The 13,228-nt window shown below is 40.5% G+C and overlaps 1 protein-coding gene across 1 annotated transcript; it reads right to left on the bottom strand.

Moving 5' to 3' along the window:
• Positions 1–48: 48 nt before the first annotated feature.
• Positions 49–7,796, bottom strand: prpf3 (PRP3 pre-mRNA processing factor 3 homolog (yeast)). The gene is made up of 17 exons (XM_051407561.1): positions 7,627–7,796; positions 7,099–7,252; positions 6,010–6,140; positions 5,514–5,681; positions 5,315–5,401; positions 4,913–5,199; positions 4,678–4,796; positions 4,343–4,530; positions 4,071–4,237; positions 3,841–3,923; positions 2,930–3,073; positions 2,741–2,840; positions 2,490–2,603; positions 2,241–2,359; positions 1,221–1,298; positions 1,079–1,134; positions 49–957 (listed from the first exon to the last, which is right to left on the bottom strand). The coding sequence occupies exons 2-17, from the start codon at positions 7,241–7,243 to the stop codon at positions 805–807; spliced, it is 2,139 nt and encodes a 712-aa protein (XP_051263521.1). The 5' UTR covers positions 7,244–7,252; positions 7,627–7,796; the 3' UTR covers positions 49–804.
• Between the last annotated feature and the right edge of the window lie 5,432 nt (positions 7,797–13,228).

The raw sequence follows: 13,228 nt of genomic DNA on the forward strand, positions 1-13,228 counted from the left end.
ATTATTATTAATGTATGATGTTAGAGCTGGAAAATAATCAGACACAAGTTGGTTATATTTTGTTGTTTATTTAAGGCTGTGACTGTAATGTTACAGAGAAATATAGCTACAGGTGAGTCAAAGATTGGCTCCTTCGTCCAAAAGAACAAAAAAAAATATGGATTTTGAAACTTTAAATTCTGCGAAATGTACCTGTAATAACTACAATATGTCTTATAACAATGTTGTAACATTACCCAGGAATCCTTACAGGTTTACTCTAAATATGTTAGCACAACAGTAGTGCAATTCATTCACTGATGGGTTATTGGTTTTTTTTTTTTTGTATTAACTGCTTGACTGAAATAGGGATTATTATCAGTGTACATTGGGATTTCATCACAAAAGTTAAGTCATAACAAAGCATGACACCATTTCTCATCATCACATAAAGCCTTGGGTGAGTGATTTACATCACACAGTGCAATCTGTCAGATTGTATTCAATAACAGATAACACAATCTCTGACAAAATAGCCTACCACCAAAGAGATGAACACTGATGCAGGCACACAAACGCACACAAACGCACACACACGCACACACACGCACGCACACACACACGCACGCAGGCACGCACGCAGGCACACGTCACAAATTCTTGCAAAAAAACATCCACACATGTTTATTGTTCGTCCTTTTTCTAAGGTCAAGTCTCTTTGTTAAGTCTGTCTGTCCACAGTCAGCAGTGAGGACCAACTGGCTGTGAGGCTGGGGGGCTCGTAGAAGGGGCGTTGACTGAAAAGACGTGTTCTCCGGGCAGGATTCAGTCATCTGTGCATCCGTCCAACACGCTCTTGCTGAGAGCTAGATCCCAGTAGTGTTCAGTGCCGTGTTTCTTGAAGTGTTCTCTGGCCATGTTCTCTGTGGGGCACTGCTTGAACTTCATCTCCCCGAAACTGCGCTCTTTAGTTGTGCCCTGGGGAACAAAGACGAATGACATTAGACTTGAATGAGACCACAAATAGAATATATTAATTTTAATATGTTTAAGTAACAACACAAGCCCGCCGCAGGAAGCAGGACGTGTGAACGCTCACCTCCCAAATCAACCAGCACTTGTTGTTCCTCTTTGTATCGTCATCGCCATCTGGATCTGGAGAATCAATGATAAAGACTTTAAATACCTTAAATAAACACACAGACATGACAACACGTACAAGACTCGAAAGTCACTCTTACCATCTCTTTTGCTGTTGTGTTCCTCCCACTTGATTCTGTGCAACATCAGCTTCTTGAACTTTTTCTGGGATTTGGGGCCTAAAAAAGGAGGGAGAAATTTAGATTTTAAGCATGACTATAATTATCCCACTTCTTTAATATCTCAAGGGGGTAACAGAGACGATGACACAGCGTAGAAGTCGTCAAACTTCATAGAAGTGCAGCTGTTTCGAACTTCCATGTAGGCGTTCATGATGTCAGTAGTTTGGAACAACCCCAAGAGTGACTATTCATACACTCAAAGGGTTCGTTTAAGATGCTTAAACTTTGACAAACTTAATAATTCTGTAGATCAAATGGAAAAACATTGTAGGCTGTAAGTCATAATCACAAAGCTGAAGGGACTCAGGAGTCTCCTTTTATGGGCTCCCCATGCCTTCCCTCCTGCAACCACACACTTACTACTTCTTTGACATTAACTTCTGTTAGTTCAACAACTGTGATGTAAAAAAATTTTGATTTCATTTAGTTCATGCTGTTAGGTCTCCAATATGTTGTCTTTGGTAATACTGCTCCGAGTCCCTTCTAGCTTTCTGTACTTATAATCTTGTATGACAATCCCATAGAGACGGTCATTTTTTTTATTTTTGACAACATATACACAGTAAGGTGCCGACCAGTGAGCGCTTAACAGATGCAACTTTATCAAATATACAATAAAATAATAATAATAAAAATATGTTGCAGAGGTGTGAAAAAGTTATGGCACCTGTTTATTGAGCCTATAAAAAGGACAATATTACTGATGATAAAGATCCCTCTACTAATTCACCTGCATATATGACTCATATAGTAGATCAGCAAAATCTAAAAGAATTCATAAAATAAAGAAATTTACCACAAACATTTTTCCCCTCACAGCAAATGTTGGTTAGAAATCACATGTCATTAAAAGTACCAGCTGTGGTGTGTAACAGATCAATCAATTTAACCGAGAGCACTGACAGGCTTGGTTTGGCACTTGCACGTGTTGTCACTTACCTCCCTCCACCACAACAAGGTTGACATCTCTGTGCAGAACTACTGTACCCGTCAGGTACAGCTGGTTGGCATTTGCCTCCACTTTAAACTTCTTGGCAGGATTTTGCAGGTTACGGATCCTGTAGAGGTAAAGGTAAGGTCCTTAAATTAGACACACTTCTATGTTGTGTGACAGACACACACACATATTGCACTATACAGTATATTTGAACCACAGTATGTGCTCTCTCTCTCCCTATAAATGCACACCTGTACACTGAGACGTGGACACCATTAATGAGGTCTTCTTTTAACTTCTTGACTTTCTTCTCTTTCCTCTGCTCCGCTGTGAGCTTGCGGGCTGCATTGGCCTCCTCATGAGCCCTGCAAAGAGGGGACGCAATTAATAAAGAAAGCTTTTGTTATAATACAATGTTATACTGAAAAGTTTCCAAAATGACTGTAAGTAATGAGGAGAGAGTGAGATACAAGCAGTGTGAAGGGTTAACTGTGCTACTAACTTCTGTCTCTTGGCCATCTGTGCTCTGACGTGGGCCTCCACCTTCGTGGGGTCCTGAACCGCCTCCGTCCCGAGCACTCTCATCAGGTTGGAGATACGTACTAAAAAAATGAAAGCGAGACATCAGTTACATTTTGTTTAATCCTTTCTATCGTACTTTGCAATAATATTGATTTGTGTGGGGGGGTACCTTTGGGTTCTGGTGGAGGCATCAGTCCAAGACGAACCTTCTCTTGAACTTCTTTTTGTCCCTCCCTTCGTGTCTGTCTTCTCAGTTTCTTCTGTTCTTTCTTTGTCAGGTATACACCCAGCGTTACTGGTTTATCTGTGTCAACTGAGGAAAACAAAGAAGAACAAAATATATATATATCAATTCAGCAAATTATTAGATAGTAATGAAATACACACCATTAAGACATCTATAGGGTGTGTAATGGCTTGTAGACAGGGTACTGTGGGGATAGCAGTGGGAGATCTGACCAAAAAATAATATTATCTCAATCAAGATCTAAATTGCAACCTTCCTTGATGGCACAATCTGCTCTGCAGAGCTGGAGCATTTCATTCTTCTTAAGGGCAGACCATAGAGACTATTAAAGGCATCAATGTGAAGCACCACTAATGTTACAAGATGAAGCACAGAGCAACTTTTGAGCAAACATACCCACTCAAATTCAAATTGAGGACATAGAAAATAAGCAACCTAAACATCAAATATGATCAATCCAACACAAAGGTAAGAGTCTGTTCTTAAGACTGTATTAAAAATCATATCATCAAGATTTCTAAACACCCTGGTATACCTTAATAAGTGCACAATTATAGTACCTCTATGTAGGTATGTACGATTGCTTTCGAAAAATAGAGCAGGCAACTATAAAGGCATATTGAGAAGACAGTTGTCTGCAGTACAATCATTTGACAATTGGGAACAGTACTGATCATGATAAATTGTATATTTTAAATTTTTTTTAAATCTGACTTAATTTAAAAAGCGATTAACTGTAGATTTCACCAGTTTGTATTTATCTCTGAGTGTTTGACACATACTATGGGAGCAGCTTTACCAGTGTGCAGACTTTTTACCATCAACACACTTACCTGGAGGGCTAATTTGGGCAGGATGTTCCACCAGGTTGGTCACACCAAAGAGCTCCATGCCTTCAAATTTTGTGTCGGGTGTTCTTCATAAAATAAAGAGAGAAAAACATGTCAGTTAACTACAATACTATATATATACAAACTGCATTATTATTTATGGACATAAAGATGAATTAATATTAATAAGTAATGAATACAAAGTGCTTAAGTTCCTGGGTGTAGTTTCTTACATGTCTATGTTGGAGGGCAGGATGAAGGAGTCCCACCACTCAATGTGGGGGACCTCCCCTTCTCCAATCTCTTTCTTGGGGGCAATCAGTGCCAGCTTGGTGGATGCCTGGATTCCTGTCTTCTTTGCTGCCTGAGCAATCTCACATTGCAACCGTTCTAACTGGGCCTGGTTGAGGTCAAGAACAATGCAGGATGGACAAAAGACATGTTAAGTTCCTTCTAACCATGTTTTAATTTTATGGCTAGTCCAAGTTTAGTAGTCGAATCCCACCTTAGTTCTAATTCTTTGTGCAATCTTCTCAAAGCGCCCCTGATCGTGGAATTTGAAGGCCCTGCGGGGGCGCTGAGCTGGTGTAATGAACACACGTTGGTCGAAGTAGGATGTGGACTCCAAGTCCTCCCCAGGCTTCTCCTTCAGCTGCTGACGGAACTGCTCCCTCTTTACCGCTCGAATGTTCGCTACATAGACCAAGTTATGTAATGTTATAAGAAGTATGGTCTAGACCTGCTCTATTTGAAAAGTGTCCTGAGATAACTTCTGTTATGAATTGGCGCTTTACAAATAAATTTGAATTGAATTGAAGTATTAGACCACTGTACACATACCTTTCAGTGTGGGCATACGGTGTGTGAGTTCAACCTCTTTTCCGCTGGCGTCCACAGTTCTGCCCTTGTCATCCAGAATAAGAGGCGTTGGCTTATTCACCTCCTTGGCTTCAACCTTCCTATAAAAGAGACACACAGAGAAAGCAGTCTATTCACACTGCCTCATCAACGAAAACACATCACGCCCATGTGTTTTTTCACTTTCCAAAATCCTATATACTGTGGCATTACTCACGGTGGGGCAATTCCCATAGCATGTAGATTAGCTAGAGCCACTAGGTTGTGAGGCCCAGTGTTCCCCAAGGCTCCGAGGATACCAGGTTTCATTGCTAACTGGGACTGGATGCGGGCCTGCAGCTCAGCAGCCTTGCGGGCCTTCTCGATAGCATCATTCATGAAGCTGGCAGCCTGGGAGGGGGCGATAGATGAGCCACCGCTCGCAGCTGCAGCAGCAGGAGTGCCAAGAAGCCGAGACACTGGGAGGTTTTCCATTTGTGACTGTGGTGTGGGAAGGGGCAACCGCTAAAATCAGGGAGAAATAAGAACGGTGTCACATTGATTGCATTGCCTGAAATTACTGATACATGTCTTTTAACTATGCTTGAATTTTTTGAAAAGAAAAAAGTTATGTTATTACTGGTGAAGGAGGGACGGGAGAGGAAAAGCTCAGTTGTTTCTTCCGCTCTTCTATCTGTTTTGTGGCAGCTTCCATCATCTGTTTTATCTAATAACACAGAAGGAAAGGTTAGTAAATGCAAAAAGTTTACCATTAAAAACTCAAAAACAACATATTTAAGGACAATTATACATCAGTCACTGAGAATTTAATCTCATACCTGCATTTTGGTGAGCATGCCAGGGCTCTCAGATGGAGGTCCAGGTATGACCTCAGGCTCCTCCACCTCCTCAAAGCGAGGAACCCGTTTACGCTTAGCAACCGTCCCATCTCCTGGCTCCGGAGCTTCTCGCTTTGCACCGGTTTCAGCCTCATCGCCAAATACATCCTGAAACCAACCAACCAAAACAGAAACATCAATATCACATGTCACCTTTAATCCAAACACAAGTGTGTTTAAACTTAAGAGACAGAACAGTACCCCCCACACCCACACCCACACACACACACACGTCAATAATCTTCACAACACAAGTAAACAGACTACCAGTCTAAACATGCACTACAGGCTTTTTCTTCTTTCCTGGCCTCTTAAATTTGCAATAATGGATGAAAATATGGTCACTGTGATTTATAGCCAATAAATGGATTGGCATTAGGTCTAAATATTTCACTTCGCAATAACAATAAAAAGTTGATAGTTTAAGTTTGCTTACCTTAAGGTCTCTCTTGCGGTGCTTTTCTCCTCCTCCTTTGTTGCCACGGGCACTCCGGCTTTCTTCCAGCGCTTCAAAAAGACGTTCCACAAAACCTCCAGCAGAGTCATCAAGGAAGGGACGCAGCTGGTCTGAGGTGGAAATAATCAATAATTAAATAATTTAAAGACATCAGTACTTTGATGATCATTGCCACAACTGAATGATCATATCTAAACCCCGCCTCCACAGAGTGAGTTTAAATGCACAGAAAAAACATTTCATAAACACTAAAATGAAGCTGATATTTTAGCTAAAGCAGTTACAAGATTCACAAGAACCTGACGTCTGCAATAACCTGAGTAAATTTAGGATTTACATCAGTGCACTGGCATAAACATTCAAGATCCAATTGCAATTTTGGGGTAAATTGGGATGTATTGTTTCTAAAATCTTTGCATCTGTAAAAGCTAATGTATCTATAATCATTAGTAGAGGCCCTATGTCTTTATTATTTAGAAATGTGGCCAATAATTGTACACTTTAAACTGTTTCTCAAGCTGCATAATTAATTAATTATTATTATTATTAAATCAAACTAACTGTGCCATAATGAATTCCAGAGCATCATATTCATTGTACCACACTGCATTGAATCAAATCATGTCTAATCGCACTGCATCGCAATGGGGTCAATCGTATTGCGTTGGTAGTTGTTTCATATGGCAACTTATAGTGTGACAGGCAAGATGAACATTACTTTCCTCTTGTGAATAATTACTAATATTAGTAACCACATACAATGATTCGCTCATCACTAATGTGTCTGATCTAATCGAAAAGCTATTTAAACAAATAACCAAATAATCTGGACAACTGTTTGAAGGCCACTGCCATCTTTCCATTTTGCTGTGCAGCCAAAAAAACCCTTTGGCCTTTTTTCTGTGTAACCAGGGCTCCATCCTCCATATCGATAAAATGAATAATGGTTATAAAGCCTTACTGATCACATGTGTTTACTTCACTCCCTGTCCTAACTGGATCTCGACTAAATCTTTGTGTGTGTATACAGATAAAACCCAGCAGCTCTCAAACAGTCATTGCAGTTACCTATGGTCTTCCTTTTGTCCAGCCCCTTTCCAACACAGTGCAGGGCTGCAGTAACCACTGTGGGCTCCGAGAAACCCAGCACCTTCTTCACAGTGCGCTCCACCCATGGCCTCAACTCCTCCATCTCCCGTTTAGGAAGAGACATCCTCCAATCCTGCAGAACATCACAACATTTACCACGAAGCAGCACCATTCACATAACGCTGATACACCTGTGAGACAGTCCTAAGCAGAGAGAGCTACATGATATAACCCTCCCTGTGTCACTCATACCGACACACAGCCGCGCAAACACAAGCGGCCACTTACTTACTCACACAACCCAATTCACACAGTCAGCTCCCCTAAAACATGCTGCTGTTCCTCAACTGATGGCTGCGGTGTTCAGACATGGGGCCAACGATGCTAACCAAGAGCAGCATGCAAGCTAAAATCAATTACATCCGCCAAAACTCCCGGGCTAGTTAACGTTAGCACACTGCGAGCTACCAACATTAGCGATATAGCTGCTTCATTGAACGCACAAACCTCTCGATTCCGCCTGTATCCCTTGTCGGGTCGCTTGCGCTGTGAAAGGCGAACAGAAAGGGTCTAGTTAAAGAAGAGTAAAACACTCAAAGAGATAAGTTTTCTGTAGAAACTTTCTGTTCAGTCGCGCCGTTCGCGTTCACACGACGTTCCTAATACGAGACCCGGAAGAGGAAGTGGCGCCTGCTTCTTCTTCGGGATCATTTTTGCGGACTCCTTCCGGTGAAATGTGCGTTGGTTCCACCAGAGGTCCCTGAAGGTAACACTTGTTTCTTGAGCCATTGTGATGAAAAAGTCAGTTTTTTGTTGTTTTTTTTGAGAAGTCAGTCATCTTTTAAAGCTTGTATTTGACTAGAATAACTTTAATAAGGTAAAGAAGAAGCTGGTGAGCAGTGGGATTGTAAGGCTTTATGACAGAGCTGGTTTAAAACATAATGGTTGGTATTTTTTTATTGTAATAAACGTTAAAAGACCCTAAAACCAAACGTTAATTAACTCACATTTATATGTTTTTAATGCACTGATGTTGGGTTGCAGTGCTTTAAGTGGTTGCAGCACTGATATTAACGTTAAATCATAAAAATCAATAAGGCCTTATACTGCTTTGTATGTTGTTGTTTTTTCTATTATTTAGACAATAATGTTCAATTTCCCATTTTATCTGGCTGTGGTGGTTTACTGGTGGTTTACTGGTGGTTCACGGCCCCTGAATATAGAGGAAACACTGGACCCAACAGTGACTGTAAATGTTTGCTTTAAAGAAGAAGCATAACAATTAGACGTAATTAATACTTATTTGCAGATTGCAACCATTTGAATACGACCCACTCTCTAGCTGTAGATACAAACAGCTTATTCTAAGGTAACGAAAACATTCTTATTGTCATTCATTACACTCTAATAAAAACATCCATATGGATATTATATTCTATATTCTGCCAATAGATCCCCCCTTAATGTTACACACTGGACCTTTAACTCTTTGGGTGGGTTACCAAAGCTGCAGGAAGAAGACGCAGTAAACTGAGGTTCGGTTCCTTTCAGGTCAACCTGCTGTTGTGCACATTGGCTCACTAGAAACACTTTGCTACTCTAAAAGGAACTTTAATTAGTATAATTGGTAACAGCTGTGTTTATCCTACTATTACGTGACATGATGTTCTGCAGTGAAAAAGGTCTGTTCTGCTGCTTACAACACCACTATTATGGACCAGTGTTGCTTCAGACCAACTTTATAAACTTCACCTAATAATATAGACTATAATTTCTCAGAATTTATATGCATCAACAATATTTAAATGATCAGCAATGAAGATATAAACTTAGTTTAAACATTTTTTTAAGGGTTTTTGTACTTTTTTTAAACTTGAGTACTGAATTTCACTCTTGACCTTGAACAATGTGTGTTACAATTTATATTTCTCGTACTCAAGTACTGTAATCAAGTACAATTTTCGAGGTCATTGTACTTTACTTGAGTACTTTCATTTGTATGCTGTTCATTTCATAAAAGTGAATGAAATAGCCACTAATAGCTAACAAAAAATGACCCCCAGCCACCACTTCTACAAAACAGTTACAGAGGAAACTGTGCTGTGGTCAACTAGCTGATATATTAAATGCCATTGAAATCAATGGAAAAAGATAATTAAGATTAATAAATGGGAGTACTTTACATTTCCAATTGCCTGTCCAAGCTCAGGACTTGGTTTTCATTAAACAAATACAACCTATCCACAATCTCCTTTTATTAGCACTCGGTCTCTCGTGAACCTAGTGAACTATAACCCAACTAACCTCAGATTAGTCATGAAACCAGTTCTCTGGTTTTGTCAGGTGATCTCTGTTTCCTTCCTCTGTTGGCCCCACCCCCTTCATTTTCCCTCTATCTGTGCGTGATGTGGGTCAACTGGGTGCATTTGTAGTAGTGTGAGCATGAATGCAGTAGTGAGCCAGAGGCTATTCTAGTCTGCCTGCCCCCAACCCCCCCCCCATCCACAAACCACGTCCACAGCGTCACTCACAGTGCTAATGTTCTGTGTAACTATCCAGCGTCAGGATAAACTGTGTGTATATATACGGCACATTATAGTTTGACAGATATTCTTTCTGCAGTTATAACACTCATCAATATGTCAGCCATTCATTATACCTACCATTAATTACTCCTACTGAACAGCACAGTCCCATCATCAACCCTTCATATGCTGATTCATCGAGGACACATTCACCACAGTTTACCGTCTGGCTTCACTCCCTCACCCACTTACTGACTGTTTACATCCATGTTTATATGCAAACTGCAGCCCCGATTTATGTAAATAACTAGATTAAGCTTTCTGCACGGTTTGCAGAACCCAAATTTGGTATCTGGTAGTTCAAAGGAAACCTCTTGTTAGGTCCACAGAATAAAGAAGGAAATCTGAGAAACTTCATTGCTGAAACGTGAGATGTTTCACAAGCTTCTTTGTGTATAAAAACACAACTTTGGATCCAGTTCACTCTGTGACCTCTCTGGTCAATGTGCTAGATCAAAACATTATGAGACTTAAGGTGCATATACTGTAACAGAGAACTGGGATACAACTGACACAATTCCCCAGCACCCACGGTGAAGTTCAGAGCTGAAACATTTGATTATGATTAGTCAGTCCACAAAAAATGAACAGACAACTATCTTGATAATCAAACAAAGGACTAGTGTGTAGGATTTAGTGGCAGTAGCTGTGTAGTTGCTGATTGTAAAGCCCTCGCCTCACCCACCTGATACAAGTGTGTAGGAGAAACTACGGTGGCTGCAGAAAAATGAAAATCTAGAACCATTGTTTGGTTTGTACGTTCTGGGCTACTGTAGAAACATGGTGGTCCAACATGGTGGACTCCATAGAGGAGGACCCGTTCCCACCACTCCTGAATATAGAGGAAACACTGGACCAAACAGTGACTCTATGTTTGATGACAGCTTTTAAAGAAGAAGCATAACAATTAGACGTAATTCATGCTTATTTGCAGATTGTAACCATTTGAATACTCGGGCTACTGTAGAAACGGTTCCAGGTGGCAGCCTCCGAGGGAGAGGACCTACTCTCTAGCTGTAGATACAAAAGGCTCATTCTAAGGTCACGAAAACTCAACAATTCTTATTTTCAGGTGATTATACACTAATGAAAACATCCCTATAGATATTATATTCTATTTCTGATAATAGATCCTCCTAAATGTTACACGCTGGAACTTTAATTGTGAGTAAAATGGGGAAAAAAGAAATGATTCCAACTTCTCAAATGTGAATAATTGTCTTCTATGATATTAAACTGAATGTCTCCTGGTTTTGGACTGTTAATTGGACAAAACAAGACATTTTAAGATGTCATCATGCTCTGTGAATTTTAATGTGCATATTTAGCTTTTTGCTGACATTCTGCAGATCATGCCATTAATTGATTCTTTGAGAAAATAACTTTAGGTGAATAAATAATGAAAATAACTGATAGTTGTGACCCTAGTGATGTCTTCAGGTACATTTTCATGTTGTATCAGCACTCCAAAATTTAAAAATATGTAATTTACAATGATACAACATTGAGAAATCTGGCAAATCCTCACATGTTAAAAGATGGAACCAGATAATGTTTGGTACTTTTGTTAAATACATGATCAAAATAGCTTTCTGTTAATTTTTTGTTGATAAACAAATCAACTGATTAGTCATTTCAGCACTACATATAATGCTTTGTGTTTCAGTCAATCCAATTTTGACCTTAATTTTGGATAAACAACCTGGTTAAATATACATTTACAAGAGTAATCCCTAATCTGGTTGTAATCAAATGATTAGCAGGCCACTCAATCACATTTACCCACTCAGCTACCTCCTCTTCCTCCTCCACCCTCGATCAACCTGAATTCCTCGTCGGCACCTCACATGTGTTGTCCGCCCCCCCTCAGCCAACTCTATTATGTAATGACACCTCAGCATATAATATGACAATACCTCAGATATATACGCAGAAAAAACAAAACACACACAGGATCACATGCACACACACAAGCAGGCTCCTACACACACTGGAAAGTAGTGACTTCCACTTGTCTGTGCAGCTAAAACAAGTGTAAAACGGCATCATGGGGGCGTGTGGTGAGAGCTGTATGAATTAATCTATTATATTACTGGAATGCCAGGCATTTAGTCTGCAGTTAAGCCTAGTCCAATATCAGCAAAGCACTAATTGTTGAGTCTTTCACAAGTGTTTCCTTTCATTTGCTCAGTTTCCCCCCCAACATCCTCGGCATACTAAATCACAAAGTGATGTCAGCTGAGTATATTAATGTGTGCATTATGGCTCTGCTATAAATATTACATAAGTGGATAATGTATGACTTTATTTAAGGTATCCTCCATGTTCCTTCTCACAGCTTTTTGATCAATCAAGTGGTGTGGTTATGATATATTTCATCATGCTGACCCAGTTTTATTTCATTGTATCTGACAGGGGCTGTAAATCATCTTGGAAGATACAATCTCTGGGGACTCCACTGTCTATACTTCCCACATGGGCTGCTAGGACCTCGGTGTATGTACAAGTGTGAGTGCATGTGCAAAATGCCAAGTTTTCCACTAGAAGTGTGAGCTTTTATCTTTCACTCTTTCCCCATTCATAACCCCCTCAGTGTTTGCAAACTCTGCCTGCTTTATACACCTTTCTTTTTCCTTGTCCTCGGTATATTTTATCTGGTGTTTCCCCTTCACTCACTGTACTTGAATAATTGAGCAGTCGTGTAAGATGGCGTCATCACGAGCAGGCTCCCGAGAACACATTCAGGCCAAAGAAACTGATGGGGATGTTATTTGCCTGTAGCTCGCCTGTGCCCCAAATATCACACACAATGTCATGAGATACACGTGCGTCCTTGAAAATGTAGTCCTCGTATCGCTGTCCGTTTACCGTGTCCCCTGTTGGTGACATCATGGTGATGGGGACCACAGATGGCGAGGAGAGCAGCATCTTCAACCCCACACACCAAGGCCCGTCATCGCTGTGAGCTCCAGCAAAGCAGATATGACTTCAAAGTAGCTCAGATTTCCATCACAGGGCTGGCCACTGTGCAATTTTAATGAGCATCGAGGCTGTTTTGGGACTAGTCGGCACTAAAACCCCCCGAGGACTTGGGGTGAGTAAGAGCAAGTGTGTGAGTGTGCTCCTATCATGTCTTTGCATTTGTGTGAACACATGAGTGTATGTGTGTAGTTATAAAGTCACAGTGTGGCTTTACCTCACGTGAGTTTCAGTGGAGTGCAGTGAGTGAATTATGGGGGAGGGGAGTTGAGATTGAGTGAATAAGCACCCTAATTGTGTCATCCCCTTCAGCACAGGCAGTAGAACTGGACACCCTTAACTTGTTAAAACCAATAAGGGGATGCGGAACCACAATTAAAACCTACACAACAAGGGATAAGAGGGGCAGTAAGTTCATTATGTGCAATCCTATTGATGCACAGACACACGTGCTCAATTAATCCAACACATGCTTGTTGGATAGAGAAGTGAAAACTACTGAGCAGATTTATGATGCAATAGCTATGATTTTTCTCAACCTTCTG

Source organism: Dicentrarchus labrax, unplaced genomic scaffold, assembly GCF_905237075.1.
Source record: "Dicentrarchus labrax unplaced genomic scaffold, dlabrax2021, whole genome shotgun sequence".
In the NCBI taxonomy this organism is placed as follows: domain Eukaryota; kingdom Metazoa; phylum Chordata; class Actinopteri; family Moronidae; genus Dicentrarchus; species Dicentrarchus labrax.

Bases quoted from the DNA above. Each gene is read 5' to 3' on its own strand.
- prpf3 (XM_051407561.1), bottom strand. From the start codon at position 7,243: ATGTCTCTTCCTAAACGGGAGATGGAGGAGTTGAGGCCATGGGTGGAG. The intron at 5,402-5,513 runs GTATGAGATTAA...CTGTGTTATTAG, and splicing joins GCATGCTCACCAAAATGCAG to ATAAAACAGATGATGGAAGC. The intron at 2,360-2,489 runs GTGTGCATTTAT...TTACCTCTACAG, and splicing joins GTCCACGTCTCAGTGTACAG to GATCCGTAACCTGCAAAATC.